The sequence below is a fragment of the Cervus elaphus genome, chromosome 30 (genome assembly GCF_910594005.1).
Source record: "Cervus elaphus chromosome 30, mCerEla1.1, whole genome shotgun sequence".
In the NCBI taxonomy this organism is placed as follows: domain Eukaryota; kingdom Metazoa; phylum Chordata; class Mammalia; order Artiodactyla; family Cervidae; genus Cervus; species Cervus elaphus.
The window spans coordinates 72,365,264-72,383,913 of NC_057844.1; the positions used below are offsets into that span (position 1 = coordinate 72,365,264).

General features: G+C 42.7%; 1 protein-coding gene across 1 annotated transcript in view; it reads right to left on the bottom strand.

Moving 5' to 3' along the window:
- LOC122686763 (ATP-binding cassette sub-family C member 4-like) overlaps positions 1-16,317 on the bottom strand; it is a 201,940-nt gene extending 185,623 nt beyond the window's left edge. The window contains 3 exon segments of the mRNA XM_043892002.1: positions 6,134-6,254; positions 6,871-6,981; positions 15,952-16,317. Of these exon segments, the coding sequence (XP_043747937.1) occupies positions 6,134-6,254; positions 6,871-6,981; positions 15,952-16,007 (288 nt within the window). The 5' untranslated portion in view covers positions 16,008-16,317.
- Positions 16,318-18,650: the final 2,333 nt, after the last annotated feature.

Below are 18,650 nucleotides of genomic sequence, written 5' to 3' on the forward strand. Positions count from 1 at the left end.
TTTTGTACCCTGCAACTTTGCTAAATTCACTGATTAGCTCTAGTAATTTTCTGTTACTATCTTTAGGGTTTTCTATACAGTGTCATGTCATCTGCAAACAGTGATAGCTTTACTTTTTATTTTCTGAATTCTTTTTCTTTCTTTTTCTTCTCTGATTGCTGTAGCTAGGACTTCCAGAACTATGTTGACTAATAATGGTGAAAGTGGACACCCTTGTCTTGTTCCTGATCTTAAGGGGAATGTTTTCAATTTTTCACCATTGAGAAAAATGTTTGCTGTAGGCTTATAATATATGGCCTTTAATATGTTGAGGTAGATTCCTACTATGCCCATTATTTGAAGAGTTTTAATCATAAATGGGTTCTGAATTTTGTCAAAGGCTTTTTCTGCATCTGTTGAGATGATCATATGGTTTTTATTTTTCAATTTTTTTATATGGTGTATTACATTGATTGATCTGCATATATTGAAGAATCCTTGCATTCCTGAAATAAATTCAACTTGATCATGGTGTATGAGCTTTTTGATGTATTGCTGAATTATGTTTGCTAAAATGTTGTTGAGGACTTTTGCATCTATGTTCATCAGTGAATTGGCCTGTAGTTTTCTTTTTTGTGTTGTTTTTGTCTGGTTTGGGTATCAGAGTGATGGTGGCCTCATAGAATGAGTTTAAAAGTGTTCCTTCCCCTGCAATCTTTTGAAAGAGTTTTATAAGAATAGGCATTAGCTCTTTCTCTAAATGTTGATAGAATTCTCTTCTGAAGTCATCTGGTCCTGGGTTTTTGTTTTTTAGGAGATTTTTTATCACAGCTTCAATTTCAGTGCTTGTAATTGGGTTGTTCATAACTTCTATTTCTTCCTGGTTCATTCTTGGAAAATTGAACTTTCCTAAGGATCTGTCCATTTCTTCCAAGTTATCCATATTATTGCCATATAGTTATTCATAATAGTCTTTTATAATCCTTTGTATCTCTTCATCCTCTGTTGTAACCTCTCTTTTTTCATTTCTAATTTTGTTCTTTTTTTTTTTTTTTTTTATGAGTCTGGCTAAAGGTTTGTCAATTTTTTTTTATCTTCTCAAACAACCAGCTTTTAGTTTTATTAATCTTTACTATTGTCTCTTTCATTTCTTTTTCATGTATTTCTGCTCGGATCTTTATGATTTCTTTCCTTCTACTAATTTGGGGATTTTCTTTTTCTTCTTTTTCCAGGTGTTTTAGGTGTAAAATTAGGTTGTCTATTCGATGTTTTTATTGTTTCTTGAGATGGGATTATGTTGCTATAAACTTCCCTCTTAGAACTGCTTTTGCTGCATCCCATCGGTTTTAAGCTGTTGTGTTTTCATTGTCATTTGTTTCTAGAAATTTTTTAATTTCCCTTTTGATTTCTTCAGTAACCTGTTGGTTATTTAGAAACATAATGTTTAATCTCCATGTGTTTGTGTTTCTTAGAGTTTTTTTTTCTTGTAATTGATATCTAGTCTCATAGCATTGTGGTCAGAGAAAATGCTTGATATGATTTCAATTTTCTTAAATTTACTGAGGTTTGATTTGTGACACAAGATGTGGTCTATCATGGAGAATGTTCCAAGTGCACTTGAGAAGGTGTATTCTGCATTTGGATGGCATGTCCTGAAGATATCAATAAGATCCATCTCATCTAATGTATCATTAAGACTTGTGTTTCCTTATTAATTTTCTGTTTTGATGATCTGTCCATTGATGTGAGTTGGGGGTTAAAGTCTCCTACTATGATTGTGTTACTATCAATTTCTCCTATTATGTCTGTTAGTATTTGTCTTATGTGTTGAGGTGCTCCCAGGTTGGGTACACAGATATTTACAATAGTTATGTCTTCCTCTTGGATTGATCCCTTGATCATTATGTAGTAACCTTCCTTATCTCTTGTAATCTTTATTTTAAGGTCTATTTTGTCTGATATGAGGATTGCTACTTCAGCTTTCTTTTGCTTCTCACTTGCATGGAACATATTTTTCCATCCTCTCACTTTCAGTCTATATGTGTCTTTATGGCTAAAGTGGGTTTCTTGTAGACAGCATATATATGGGTCTCTTTTTGTATCCATTCAGCCAGTCTGTGTCTTTTGGTTGGAACATTTAATCCATTTACATTTAAAGTAATTATTGCTATATATGTTCCTATTGTCATTTTCTTAATTGTTTGGGGTTGATTTTGTAGATCTTTTTTCTTCTCTTGTATTTCTTGACTGTATTAGTCCCTTTAACATTTGTTGTAAAGCTGGTTTGGTGGTACTGAATTATCTTAACTTTTCCTTGTCTGAAAAGCTTTTGATTTCTCCATCAGTTTTGAATGAGATCCTTGCTGAATACAGTCATCTTGCCTGTAGACTTTCCCCTTTCAGTACTTTAAAAATATCCTGCCATTCCCTTCTGGCCTGCAGAATTTCTGCTGAAAGATCAGCTGTTAAGCATATGGGGTTTCCCTCATACATTACTTGCTTCTCCTCCATTGCTGCTTTTAATATTCTTTGTGTTTACTCTTTGTTAGTTTGATTAATAGGTGTTTGGGCATGTTTCTCCTTGGATTTATCCTGTATGGGACTCTTTGTGCCTCTTGGACTTGATTGACTGTTTCCTTTTCCATGTTCAGAAAATTTTCAACTATAATCTCTTCAAAAAAAATTTCATATCCTTTCTTTTTCTCTTCTTCTTCTGGGGCCTCTATAATTCGAATGTTGGTGCATTTGATATTGCCCCAGAGGTCTCTGAGACTATCCTCAGTTCTTTTCATTCTTTTTACTTTATTCTGCTCTTCAGAAGTTATTTCCATTATTTTATCTTCCATCTCACAGATCCATTCTTCTGCTTCAGATATTGATTCCTTCTAGAGTATTTTTAATTTCAGTATTTGTGTTGTTTGTCTCTGTATGTTTATTCTTCAATTCTTCTAGGTCTTTGTTAATTCTTGTATTTTCTCCATTTTGTTTTCAAGGTTTTTGATCATCTTTACTATCATTATTCTGAATTCTTTTTCAGATAGTTTGCCTATTTCCTCTTCATTTATTTGGACTTCTGTATTTTCTAGTTTGCTCCTTCATTTGTGTAGTATTTCTCTGCCTTTCATTTTTTTTAACTTATTGTGTTTGAGGTTTCCTTTTCCCAGTCTTCAAGGTTGAATTCTGTCTTCCTTTTGTTTTCTGTTTAACTTATATGCAGAATGCATCAAGAGAAACGCTGGGCTGGAAGAAGCACAAGCTGGAAGCAAGATTGCTGGGAGAAATATCAATAACCTCAGATATGCAGATGACACCACCCTTATGGCAGAAAGTGAAGAGGAACTCAAAAGCCTCTTGATGAAAGTGAAAGAGGAGAGTGAAAAAGTTGGCTTAAAGCTCAACATTCAGAAAACTAAGATCATGGCATCTGGTCCCATCACCTCATGGGAAATAAGTGGGGAAACAGTGGAAAAAGTGACAGACTTTATTTGGGGGGGGGAGCTCCAAAATCACTGCAGGTGGTGACTGCAGCCATGAAATTAAAAGATGTTTACTCCTTGTAAGGAAAGTTATGACCAACCTAGACAGCATATTAAAAAGCAGAGACATTACTTTATCAACAAAGGACCATCTGGTCAAGGCTATGGTTTTTCCAGTGGTCATGTATGGATGTGAGAGTTGGACTGTGAAGAAAGCTGAGCACTGAAGAATTGATGCTTTTGAACTGTGGTGTTGGAGAAGACCCTTGAGAGTCCCTTGAACTGCAAGGAGATCCAACCAATCCATCCTAAAGGAGATCAGTCCTGGGTGTTCATTGGAAGGACTGATGCTGAAGCTGAAACTCCAATACTTTGGCCACCTCATGCGAAGAGTTGACTCATTGGAAAAGTCCCTAATGCTGGGAGGGATTGGGGGCAGGAGGAGAAGGGGACGACGGAGGATGAGATGGCTGGATGGCAACACCAACTCGATGGACATGAGTTTGAGTAAACTCCGGGAGTTAGTGATGGACAGGGAGGCCTGGCGTGCTGTGATTCATAGCATCGCAGAGAGCCAGACACAACTGAGCCACTGAACTGAACTGAACTGAAGGTTGGTCTGGTGGTTTGTATAGGGTGAGATTTGTGCTGAGTTTTTGTTTGTTTGTTTTTCCTCTGATGGGCAAGGATGAGTGAGGTGGTAATCCTGTCTGCTGATGATTGGGTTTGTTTGTTTTTTAGATGAGGCATCCTGCACACAGTGCTACTGGTGGCTGGGTGATGCTGGGTCTTGTATTCAAGTGGTTTCCTTTGTGTGAGTTCTCACTATTTGATACTCCCTAGGGTTAGTTCTCTGGTCATCGAGGGTCTTGGAGTCAGTGCACCCACTCCAAAGGCTCAGGGCTTGATCTCGAGTTTTGCGTGGGTCTATATATTCTTTTCCATTCATCAGGTACTCCTGTCCACTCTCAGGTGGTGTTCTGCATGCACTTCTGTGTCTGAAGGTGTATTCCTGATGTATCCGTGGAGAGACATTTGCTCCAGGTCCACCTAATCCTCCACCATCTTGTTCTCCACTACTAGTACTTCTAATACTACAGAAGATGAGCCCCCACTTTTACTAGGTCCTCAACTTCCCACTTCTCTGCCATGATTGCCCAATAAACAACCTCCTGAAAGAGGGGCCAGGGCTCTACCAGTTGCACCTTATGCAGCCCCAAGCCTGGCCTTCCTAGATCCCCAGCAGGCAGTATTACTGGGGCTGGACAACTTTGAAATCAACACTCTACCCTCCTTACAAGGCACTTCAGTATCTCAGTGGTCAATGCCCTCTAAGAGTTGGCACTCCACCCCACATACCTGTCCCCACTCTCTAACACAATGGTCAACCCACCTTTTCATCAAGGACTCCATCTCCCAGGACCACTCAGCCACCTGTGAGCTGACAGATTCTCTGGTCTCCCCAGTTGTGTGGGGCAGACTTCACCTACCCTGCTGCCTGCTGCCCACAGTGTCCTTTGGTACAACACAGCCTTTAAACAAGAGCCACACCACCCAACTCTAAACCACCTGACCCACCCACTTTATCCCTAACACAATGGACTCAACTCAACTCACCACTTTCTCCACCCCTTTCATAGCACTTGCATCTTCCATCCCTCCTGCTCTCTCACACTCACAGGCCACCCATATCCCTATGGCAGCACTAAGGGACCACTGAGAGCATGAGCCACCCAAGTGGGTCTGCAGCAGACCTTGAGCAGGCTCAGCCAGAATAGATAGGCTGATGGCACTGTGTCCCCAGATTGGAACTATCTCTCTGGGGGATCTTGACCCAGGATCTTCAGGGTCATGAAGGTCACTGACCTCACCACTTCCTGCCTCTGGTTTTCTATTGCCCACCCACTCCTACACCTTCTGCCAATGCCAGGCTACCAGGATCCCCCTTCAAGCAGGAAACCACACCCACATACAGAGATAGAAATCAGCATGGATGGTGCATGGAGTCTCTGCAATTCAATGATGAAGCTGGAGCTCCTCATCACAGGGAGCTCTGGCTTGGGTGACCCAGCCTACAGGGAAAGAGGCAGTCCAGGGAAGGGCATACTCTTGGGAGTTCTGGTAGCTCCAGCCCAGATGCAGGGCCATGGGTTCTGTTTCACAAGAAGGGGAGAGGTGATGATCCCTTCTTAGGAAAGCATTTATCAGATGTGAATTGGGCAATTGAACAATTACTTGCTGAGCACCTGTAAAATGTCTTATGTTAGACAGGCTCTGGTCCAAGTTTACTTCCTCCAAACCACATTTCTTGAGATTGCAGGATATTCTTTTGCTCAAGGGTCTCTTTCAGCATTTATGTCATTTACTGAGCACCAATAATATCCCAATATGGTATAAAATGTCTTTTACACCACACTAGGTATATGGTATAAAACGTCTTTTCCTTCTACAACACTATGTTTTAATCCATTAAAAGGAAAATAGTTAATCTCTGGAGGTCCAGTCCTTTAAGTATCTGTCCATTTTAAAGATAAACACAACAGCTGGGCTACATCATGATTTCTAGACATTTTATCCTCTGATCTTAAACTACTGGCCTCTCTCCCCACAGGTCCCGTCCATCTCAGTACTGACCTGCATATAGTAAAAAACAATACATAGTATATAAAAGCTTTTACCTCAAGAAGTATAAAAATTCCCAAAACTAAATAGGATTTCCAGTGACACTTTATGATTGCTTTTGTTAACGAAGGCTCCCGCGCATCTTTCTCTGCTCTCAAAACTTCTTGATACCAGTACCTGTGATGAGAAACAAAGTAAAGTAAAAAACACTACAATATTGTAAAGTAATTAGCCTCCAACTAAAATAAATAAATTTTAAAAAAATAAAATAGAAAGAACATGTCCACCAGACAAAACAGGGAGGTGGCAGAGTGGAGGATAAGCCTTTACTACAGGGCACTCTGTGGCTGCCCCATAAATGCTGGCTAATTGTTCACTGGGTGCCTGAAAGATGAGCGGTGCAGACCCTGAAGCACCAGAAAAGCAGACCTTGAGGGAAAAATCTCAGTCTCAGGAAACAAGTTCCTGCCAAGCCTTTGCTGGATTCACAAGGTCATGAGCAGCTCAGGAGGGCAGACACCCTCCTCCAGGGACCCCACCTCCAGGGACAGAGTTTGGCCTCCAGGGTCTTGGCTGCAGGTTCTCTCCACTTCTACAAATGCACAGAGAATACAGGCTCCCCAGCCTCCAAAGCGTGTTAAGCCCAGGGTCAGCCTGAGGGGGGTGAGTGTGCCGTGTCAGGGGAAGGAGGCTCAGGAGAATCCAGAGGAAGGCAAAGCTCCCCCCAACCCAACTTTAGCCACACGTGGAAATTCTCAGTCTTCCTCCCCTTCTCCCTGCTGCCTGTGCTCACCCTTGTAGTTCTTCTCCAAGGTGCTGGGAGCGATCTTCTGGAAGCACAGAGTACATGTCATCTTCTTCTAATCTTCTTTTGTGACCAATTTTGAACAAGGGGTTTAGCCACCTGTTAAAAATTAAGAGAAATGGAGAGTCAGATATACAAATCACACATATCTGTCTAATTCAGTCCTAATTCATGAGCTTTGTAAAAAAAAAAAGAAGAAGAAGAAAAAAAACAAGAAGAAAGAAAGAGAGAAATGGAAGAGGAAGAGTCAATATAGTGAAAATGAGTATACTATGCAAAGCAATCTACAGATTCAGCACAACCCCCTATTAAACAACCAATGGTATTTTTCACAGAACTAGAACAAATAATTTCACAATCTGTATGGAAACACAAAAGACCTCAAATAGCCAAATCAACCTTGAGAAAAAAGAATGGAACTGGAGGAATCAACCTGCCTGACTTCAGACTACACTACAAAGCTACAGTCATCAAGACAGTAGGGTACTGGCACAAAGAAATATAGATCAATGGAACCAAATAGAAAGCCCAGAGATAAATCCATGCGTCTATGGACACCTTATCTTTGACAAAGGAGGCAAACATATACAATAGAGAAAAGACAGTCTCTTCAATAAGTGGTGTAGGAAAACTGGTAAACCACATGTAAAAGAATGAAACCAGAACACTATCAAACACCATACATAAAAATAAACTCAAAATGAATTAAAGACCTAAATGCAAGACCAGAAAGTATAAAATTCTTAGAGGAAAACATACACAGACTCTCTTCAACATAAATCACAGCAAGATCCTCTATGACCCACCTCCCAGAGTAACAAAAAAAAACAAAAATAAACAAAAAGGACCTAATTAAACTTAAAAACGTTTGCACAACAAAGTAAACTTTAAGCAAGGTGAAAAGACAGCCTTCAGAATGGAATAAAAAAATAGCAAACAAAACAACTGACAAAGAATTAATCTCCAAAATATACAAGCAGCTAATGCAGCTCAATATCAGAAAAACTAGCAACCCAATCCAAAAGTGAGCAAAAGATCTAAACAGACATTTCTCCAAAGAAGACATACAGATGGTTAATAAACACATGAAAAGATGCTCAACATTACTCACTGTTAGAGAAAGACAAATCAAAACCACAATGAGGTATCATCTCACACTGGTCAGAATGGCCATCATCAAAAAAGTCAACAAACAATAAATGCTGGAGAGGGTATGGAGAAAAGGGAACCTTCTTGCACTGTTGGTGGGAATGCAAACTGGTACAGCCACTATTGCTGGAGGACAGTGTGGAGATTCCTATGAAAATTGGAAATAGAACTGCCATATGAACCAGCAAATCCCACTGGTGGGCATACACCTCAAGGAAACCAGAATTGAAAGAGACACATGTACCCCAATGTTCATTGCAACACTATTTACAATAGCTAGGACATGGAAGCAACCTAGATCTCCATCAGCAGATGAATGGATAAGGAAGTTGTGCTACATATACACAGTGGAATATTACTCAGCTATAAAAAGGAACACATTTAAGTCCATTCTAATGAGGTAGATGAACCTGGAGCCTATTATACAGAGTGAAATAAGTCAGAAACAGAAAGCCAAATCCTGTGTATTAACACGTGTATATGGAATTTAGAAAGATGGTACCAATGATCCTACATGTTGGGCAGCAACGGAGACACAGATGTAAAGAACAGACCTTTGGACTCAGTGTGAAAAGGCAAGGGTGGGATGATTTGAGAGAATAGCATTGAAACATGTATTTTACCATATGTCAAATAGATGGCCAGTGCAAATTTGATCCATGAAACAGGGCACCCAAAGCCAGTGCTCTGGGACAACCCAGAGGGATAGGGAGGGAAGAGAAGCGGGAGGTGGGTTCAGGATCAGGGGGACACACGTATACCTGTGGCCAATTCATGTTGATGTATGGCAAAAAAAAAAACATTATAATATTGTAAAGTCATTATCCTCCTAAAATAAATTAATTTTAAAAATAATTAGATATGTGTTTACACACACACACACACACACACACATGTATACACTCTAATTCTATACAATGAGAGGCCCTGGAAGTAATGACATACTAGTAGCAAAGAGCATTCCAGTCCTTAGATCTTGGGGGTTCTGTTTTTTTAACATACACAATTACATTTCCTTTCTTGTGGTGAGAATTTTTAAGGTCTAATCTCTTAGCAGCTTGCAAATATGCATAGAGTATTATTAACTATAGTCGTCACACCAGACATTACATCCCCATAGCTTATTTATTTTATAACTGGAAGTTTGTGCCTTTTAGCCCGCTTCACCCAGATCTTAACTTTTTGATGCCCTTCTTCCCTAAAAGGAACCAAGACTCTTCATTGAAGAAATGGCTGTTTCCAAGGTTGGGGAAGTTTATGTAAGGAACTGATAATTAGCTTTTTTGTTGTAATATAAATTGCAGACATTAAGCTTCGGAGACATCCATGTCAAAGACAGCCACCTCCAATGAACATGTGCCAGCTATACAACTAGATAAAAAGCCAGGCCACCCCACCCATGAAGTTCCCGCTTGTAGAAAGCTCTGGTTGACCTGATAACAGACTATCTTGCTGACTGCTTGCTTCTCCCTTCTCACACTTTATTTCCCACTCTTATATTTTAAATTCACCATTAAAGAGTGAACCATCAAAATCCTAGACACCCCATCCTCAACCCCAAAAAGGCAGAACCCCAAGTCCAGACCTACTCATGTGCACTCTCTTTCTATCCAGGACTTCGCTGTGTCACCCCAGGTGTGTTCGGTACCCTCCATGACATCTGAGTAAGTAATACACCTCATCATTTTAAAGCCCCCTGATGGTTGTTGCTGACACGTGTCTCACAATCATAAGAACCACAAGAGCCAGTCAAGCCACAACATTGGCTCCAAAAGGAGAATTTCTGTGGGGGCTGCTCATAACTAGTATGAGCCCTGATGAGCAGAGCCCCAGGCATTCCTGGCAAAAGCCTCATAGTCTACAGGCTGAGACCAACAGGCGGAAAAAGTCCAAGATGGAACAACTTACACCATAAAATAAGGAAGCCCTGAAAGAACCATGAGGATATGTAGGAAGGACAGAGAAGCCAGGTTGAATGGCTTTTGCTAGATAAATCTGGGATACATTGAGAATCAAGACAAATAAATGGCAATGAACCACAACAGATTAAATAAGAAAAGGATCCATGAATCAGTACTGCTACATAAACAGGAGAGAAAGGAATGCTTTTGCAAACAGATGCAAACAAACATAAGGGGAGCGATGGAATCAGAAATTATCAATGGAAGTTAAAACCAGTGGGTGAAAGTTTGATGTGGAAAATGGTATCCATATACTCTCAAATTCTCTCGCTGCAAATTACTCATTATAAAGGGGAAAAAAACAGTTAACTATATACAGGCTGCCTCTCAAACCCTGTTCATTCCATTAGGCATTATTTAAATAATAATAAAATGTAGAGATAGCCCAAAGATTAACACCATTTTCCTGACCTTGCCAGAGCAAGGAAATTTTGAAGGTCAGACAATAATAACCAGTGAAAGCAGAGATCACACTTCTTTTATTCCATTATTCCAAGGACAGTGTACAGAGTTGATGCTCAAGAATTATTTATTGAATGTATGAATGTCCATGAATCATTAAAGAAGCAATAAGAGAGACTGAGCTTCAGCTTTTACAAACTCTGGTAGGTTGGCACCTCCAAAGAAGCCCAATCCAGGAGTCAGAAGACTGGATCCTAATCCCAACAGTGGCACTGAGGACCCAGGTCCTCAACTGTGCCCCTCCTCCACTTCTCCACTCCAGGTCAGCATCTCAGTGACCCTTAATATGTCTTACTATGTCTCAATTTCCTTCCAAAACAAAAGTATAAGTCTGTGAGCTTTACCACTAAACAGGTTTGAAACATGTTAGGCCATTTACTCAACAGTCATTCCCCACAGAAAACACTCAGAGAATTAGCACTGGGATGTGCCCAGATGATGACACTACCCCTCCCACACTAGGGCAGAATGAAAAGAGTTCTGGAAATTGTTTGCAAAATTATGTGAATGTCCTTAACAATGCTAAACCATATGCTTAAATATGGTCAAGATGGTAAATTTTACTTTGTGTGCATTTTCCCACAATTTAAAAAAATGTAATGAGAAAAAAATTGCTCATGATGTGCCTTAGTTGGAAATGTTCCTGTGTGAGTCTAGACTTTGTTGCTTTCTGGTTGTATGACCACAAACTAGCCACATAACATCTCAGTATTGGGCCGTGGAAACTGAGGAGAACATGTGGAGATAACACCTCCCAAGGCTGCTGAGGAGATCACTTGAGAAGACAGTGTTGCTCTAAACAGGACAACATCTCACCAGACAAAGAGCAGCTGTCACCACAACTGAGTAATCCCATTGAGCCCCAGTAGAAAATCTCTGATAACTTTGTCAGATGCAGTTACAATGGCAGAGCCCAACAGGAAGAACAAAGACTCTGCTGCTTTCCTGGAAAAAACTCAGCCAGTGAAAAGCCATGGACTCTTTGTTTAACAGACCTGCCAATTTCCTTTCCCCTCTATAGTAGTGATCTCTTTCCCTGGCCTTTTGAGAACTTGCACATAGCTCTCCACAGTTGTAAACATTGAAATACAATTCTCCGCAGATCCCATAAGCCTATCTCTGCCAGAGAAATGTCTGATACCCTCTTTGTTTCATGTCAACAGCGAGGAAGGGGGTCAACATAATTGGGGGACCCCTGGAAGACACAGGCAACTTATTCCCTTGATACATCTGAATGGACTCTAATTGACACCTCTCAGGATGATGAGGTAGGATGATCAAGATCCAAAAAAATCAAAAAAAAACTACAAGAGAGAAATTTTTTAGGCAGTTTTCCACAAGGACGCACCACACCTCTGCAATGTTCCACATCTTGCTTGAGACTGTAGTTACTGTATAAAATTACTAAAACTCAACAAACTAAGTGCTTACAGGAAAACAGGTCAAGGCCAGAAAAAGAGCCTTGCAGAGCTCACCCAGCCTCCGTCTACAACATCTAGATCTCTCACTGTTAATGAAGAACAAGTGGTATTCTGAAAACGGTACAAAGAATCCTAGTTTGAAATTAAACATTTCTATGTATTCACAATCATTAGTTACTGAGGGCTTAACAGCACCAACCTCCCTAAACCAATCTCAGCACTTGGCCAGTTCACATCCTCCCTCATGTCACCAGCTTCTCTGACAAGAGTCTCTGGAGAGTCTGACTTGACACTAGTGCCAGTTTCCACACCCACACTCCCTTTGCAAGGGGACAGTTTACTGACTGAGACGTGGCCAGTGTCAGTGGAGTGAGGATGTAACCATTCCCTGATGGGCCAAGTGCATCTGGTCCAAGACCCTGCTCCACCCTCATTTCTGGGGACAGGTCCTGCCCTAACCCCCAACCTTCTGGCTTCTGGGACAAGGGGGGAAAGAAATGCAAAGCACACCTCCAGGGCTGCAGTGCAGGGCAGCAGGGACATTGCCAGGGAGAGTCTCAGCAGACTGGACATGGTTCAAAATTGTGCCACTGATTTCCAATAACGGGAAAAAGGAAGAATCATTCAATAAACCATGATAGAAATATGGGCTGTTTGGGAAAAATGGGGTCTATCTTATACCAAATACTAAAAAAAAAAAAAAAAATTCTAGTTGTCTTGTTAGAAATTAAATAAGAAAAAAAAAAAGAAATTAAATAAGAAAAGAGAGCCAAAATAGAATGCTTCCAGAGATTTAGATACTGGGACTTTAAAAAGACATTATGAAAGCAATAGGAGAAACCAAAAAGAAAAGTTCAAATATAGTAATTATATCTAACTTAAAACCTCTAATGAACAAATGAAAATCTGAAAAAGTATTACACGCATTATTGCAAATTATTCAAATATAAAAATGCCTCATGGGAAAAAATGTCTATGAAGAGACAATTTAAATAGTCAATAGACATAAAGTTCCAACTCTAAAAATCAAATAAATTCTTATTAAAACTGATATTGGGCCTCCTTGATGGTCCAGTAATTAAGAATCCATCTGCTAATTCAAGGGACACAGATTTGATTCCTGGTTCAGGAAGATTCCACGTGGCATGGAGCAACTAAACCCATGAGCCAAAACCACTGAGGCCCACTCGCCCTGGAGCCTGTGCTCCATAACAAGAGAAGCCATCTCAATGAGAAGCCCATGCACCACAACTAAAGAGTAGCTGCCAGTCACCACACAACTAGAGAAAAGCACAAGAGCAACAATGATGACCCAGCGTGGACAAAAATAAATAAGTAACTGTTTGATATTTTTAACCTCAGGCCTATAAAAAATGTAATTCAGGTACTCACAAATAGCAATGAAATTAGCACACAAGCAGTTTTTAAGCAGACAAACCTGATGGAACAGAATTCGGCTTCCACCAGTTATTCTAAGAAACAGCCAAATTATCAGTAAGTGTACGTGGCTAATAGAAATAAACTTTTATTCATTTCTTCTTCTTCTATAGTTTTAATTTTATTACAGAAATAGAAAAGCATATATTATTTTCTAAAATCCACAATAATTACGTATAGCCATAATGCATGCCTTCTCTTTGACCCTAAGTCCCATCTGCGCTGTGAAAACACTAAAACTCCAGTGAGATCATTTGTATAAAGACAATAAGCTAGTTACTGGCATCATTTACAAGTTTAGAAAGCAGGTGAAATGCGAGAAGAAAAGCAAACACCCAGTGAGAAGATGAAAACTCAGTTTTTCTCTACAAGGTCTCTACAAGGACTTTGTCTCTGGGCAGCACTTCCTGCCTGGGCTCACGTCAGCCTCCCCAGGGCAGCAAGTGGGGAACACAAGGAAATCACGAGGGTACCTCAGACTTTACATACAGGCTGGAAACTGTGGTCAACAACTAACTTCACAGAATCTGGACCCCTTTTAAAAGTTAACATTGAAGTAATAATGCCAGTGGAAGGGGTGGCTGAAAGCAGGAGCCAGTCTCAACCTTCCATCAGAATCACCTGGAGCTTGTTTAACCCCCACCCCCAGAATTTCTAACTTTACACAATTGGTCTAGAAAGAGTGCAGGGGGGGATGCATTTCTAACAAACTCCCAGGTGATGAGGATGAGCAGGTCTGAAAGCTATACTCTGAGAACAGTCGCCCTAAAACTTGATTATAGAGATGTTGCACATGCATCATCTGCAACAGCAAGAACTTTAAGAACTTCCCTTGACCTCCAACTAATAAAAATTTAAAAAAATAAAAAAATAAATTATATGCATTCATACCAAAAAAAAAAAAAACTTCCCTTGAGAGACTCCTGCCAATAAGTGTTCAGAATCGGCTTCTCTGTGCATTTACAAACAAGCACACAAATAGAACCTACTCGATACAGCAGTTACATACACAGGGAGCCAGACTGCCTGGTTTGGGATCCAACTCTTTCACTTTCTAGCTGTGTGCTGGTAGACAACTCACTCAGCCTCTCTGCTTCAGCAACTTCAAGTGTGAAGTAAGAGGTAATAGCTTCTCTCCTTCCAGCAGGAAAACTGGAAATGGATGTCTACCAAAATCAATGAGAAGTCTTTATCTTCCCATTTCTACACACACATGTTGAAAATCCACAGACAGAAGGTGCTGGAGAGTTGCTTGCCCTGCCGTAAGCAGATGTTTGACTGTTTCAGTATTATTTAGAGTAACCACACCCACATTCCTTCTTCTAAGCCCCTCTTTCCTTAAGGGTCACCAAATGGCCCAGATGTAACTACGCACCGAATACACCGCCATAAGAACAAGCACAGGCGCTCCCATTCCCCGTGGATGCCCTAGGCTGTCCCATAAAAGAAGTATCTGACTTTGCGGAAAAGGTGAATGGTTTAGGTTCCAGAAACAAAAGACCTAATAATCACCCAAGAGTGATTAAAATCCAGAGGCTCAGGCCTGCCCAGTTAGTAGGTCACAGCTATTAGATGAAGACTTCAGGTAAGAGCTTCAGCTCTCTGCAGCGTTTTTCATTGGTGTTCCCTCCCAGTTCAGGGACCTTTCAGTGGTTTCAGGAACAAATGACTCCTGGGCAGGACCACCTGCATCAAGCCCATGCACTGCTTCTCTGAGCTAGAGATCTGCAGAAGACCCCACAGGTTTCAGGGACCACATCCCCAGGGTTTGGTCCTCAGAGGTGGAAGTAGAGATAATCACAACAGGGAAAGGGACTGGTCAAATACATACTCCAGTCCTGGTTGTGTGTCCCAGGCAAAAGCAAAACGTGTTAAAGAATAGTGTCCCCATTTATTACATTAAAAACAACTGTTTTTACACACATGAAACTTGTCACAAATAGATACCAGGAAATGCAGTGAGAGATGTACAGGGTTAGAGGGAGGGGGAGACAGAGGTTGTCAGAGACACAGTGACGAGAGAGCCCGGTGCAGGGGGAACTCAGCTGTCACCTAAGGAATATGGGGAAAGTGGGGACCTTCTTGGAAGATGACAACGGTGCAGGGCACTAACTGAAAAAAGGAAGCTGTTCATAAACTGCTTGCTTAGGGGAAAAATAAGGGTGCCGCTTTAGTTCAGAACTGCGAATTCCTGAGCAGTACTGGGGAAGCCGGCTAAGGATGGAGTGTGGGTGTATGGTATTGGGGCAGGGAGTGGGGGCGGGGGGGTAATGTAGTCCAATCCTTCTCCCGCTTGACGGGAGACTCCCCTCTGGCAGCCTGGGTTCATCAGCTTCCCTGCCTCCTGCTTCACCGGCTTCCCGTCCTACTAGGGCCTAAGGAGTTTGGCGGCGGGGCAGCGAGCTACAAGTCAGGGAACCCCACCACGAGTTCCCTCTCCCGGGCTCTGTTCCCCTCGCCAGACGCCAGGGACCACGTGGCCCCACGGGCTACATGAAGCCAGGTGCCCAGGGCGCAGCGGAAAGCGCTCCCTCGCCCCGACCACCACCCCCCTCCCTCCTCGGTCCTCCAAAGCGCCAGCGGCGGCGTCAGGCACCCGCCCCACGACGGCAGGGCTCACAGCCCAGGCGCGCTCTCACCAGAAGAACAGGCGCGAGCAGAAGTTCGCGTCCTGCAGCGGGTTGGGCTTCCGCATCTTGCCGGCGGCGGCGGCCGCGGGCCGGGGTCGCGCTGCTCTGGTGATGGAGCTGCTCCTGCAGGCGCCGGCGGGGAGGCTGGAGGCTCGGACACAGCGCGGGCCTCTCTTAGGGAGACAGAGCCACCTGCTCTGGGAGTGGAGCACCGGGGGGCCGGCCGCTCCGCGCCTCTGCCTCTGGGCCTGGAGTCGGGAGCGGTGGGGGCAGCGGGACCAAGGGGCGGCCGGGCGGGCTCTGCCGGGGGCCACGCAGGTGTGAGGCGAGGCTTCAGGCGCACTTGATGGGGCCAGTTAGGGGAACTGCGGCGCCTAAGGCAATGGGCTGCAAATTCTACCAAAGGGCGCGCTCTGAGCCCGGGCCCCCACCCAGAAGACGGAGAGGGAGGGGCGGGCTGCATCAGAAACGCTCCCTCAGCTGTGGTGAAAACCCGGAGAAAGCTGGCAGAAGGAGATAGCAGCCCGCCCTCTGGGCACTCTGCCCTCATCAGGACCAAACAAGGGTGCAACAGGAGGGTGTCCAGCTGTAATGGAGCAAGAACCCTGTGGGACCTTCCTGGGATAGATCCCACCCCACCCCATGCCCTCTGCTTGCCTCTTGTTTGTGCATGCAGTGCTCACTCAGTCCTGTCCGACCCTTTGCGACCCCGTGGACTGTAGCCCACCAGACTCCTCTGTCCATGGGATTATCTAGGCAAGAATACTGGAGTGGGTTGCCATTTCCTCCTCCAGGGGAGCTTTCTGAACCATGGATCTAGCCTGCATCCTGCTTCTCCTTACATTGGTGGGTGGATTCTTTACCACTGAACCACCTGGGAAGCCCCTCTTGCTTGTAGAAAAGCTTTAATCTCCCAGGCCTCCTCTGAGCCACAGAAGGCTGGCTCAAGAATTAGTGATTGAAAGAATGTGAATGTGTAGTAACAACAACAAAATATTAAACAATAGCTCAGCCATATAGCAATCACAAAATCTTTAGTTCTTCCCTGAAGGAGTTAGATCATATAGATGACAGTGTCTGATGCACATTCCTGAGTTGTTCTGCAGATACTAAAACCCTCACCAAATGGAAGAAGTTAACTGCATGATGACCTCGAGCAGGGAGCCCCCACACCAGCTGGAGCCTGAGGACTGAAGATGTTAAACGCTGTGACATGACCCTGTTACCTCATCATCAACCAATCAGAGAATAATGCTGGAGGTGATCACCTACACTGCACTTTCTCCCTCACCTTCCCTTTAAAAACTCTCCCCTAAAATCCATCAGGGAGTTTGGGTCTTTTTGAGCATGAACTCCTTGCTTGATTGACTCTTGCAATAAACCTTTCTTTGCTCCAAACTCCAACAGTTTTTTTGACCTCAGACAACAATAGGGTTTAGCACAGATTATGTTTGTAGAGTTGCAAGACCTAATGAAAAGTAACAGAAAATTAGAGGAACTCAGATGATTTTGAAACATGAATGCATGGTGTTAATGGGGACAGCTTTTTGGCATCTTACATGCTGCATTGTGCAGGGAACCTCTGTGAGTTTGTTGCTGCCCTCTTAGATAGGAAAACAGAAATCTGAGGGAAGAGAGACTGTCTCATGATTTCTTTCATCATGAGCTCAGGGCTGAGACAAATAACAGTGGCGTATGTTACAAAACACAGGTCATGCATATTTCTGGGGAACTTCCCTCACCTTAACTCTAACAACACCCTATTCAGCAAGGTATTATCCCTGTTTTATAGATGAGAAAGATGAGGCTCAAGGACAGCTCTTGTCCAGGGTCTTTGAATCAGTAAATGATGACTCCTGATTTGGACTCAAGCCCAAGTCCAGCATGACTGTCTCCCTGGTGGATGGACAGTGTGCATCAGAACTGCCTAGAATGTGCTCTTTGAAAGAATGAATGACTCTAGGACTGAATGAACAAAACGTTGGGCTCTCACCCATAGTTCAGTTCAGTTCAGTTCAGTCACTCAGTCATGTCCGGCTCTTTATGACCCCACGAACCGCAGCACACCAGGCCTCCCTGTCCATCACCAACTCCCGGAGTCCACCCAAACCCATGTCCATTGAGTTGGTGATGTCATCCAACCATCTCATCCTCTGTCGTCCCCTTCTCCTCCTACCCTCAATGTTTCCCAGCATCAGGGTCTTTTCCAATGAGTCAGCTCTTTGCATCAGGTGGCCAAAGTATTGGAGTTCCAGCTTCAACATCAGTCCTTCCAATGAACACCCAGGACTGATATCCTTTAGGATGGACTGGTTGGATCTCCTTGCAGTCCAAGGGACTCTCAAGAGTCTTCTCCAACACCACAGTTCAAAAGCATCAATTCTTCAGTGCTCAGCTTTCTTCACAGTCCAACTCTCACAACCATACATGACTACTGGAAAAACCATAGCCTTGACTAGACGGACATTTGTTGGCAAAGTAATGTCTCTGCTTTTTAATATGCTGTCTAGGTTGGTCATAACTTTCCTTCCAAGAATCAAGCATCTTTTAATTTCATGGCTGCAGAGTCACCATCTGCAGTGATTTTGGAGCTCCCAAAAATAAAGTCAGCCACTATTTCCACTGTTTCCCCATGTATTTGCCATGAAGTGATGGGACCAGATGCCATGATCTTATTTTTCTGAATGTTGAGCTTTAAGCCAACTTTT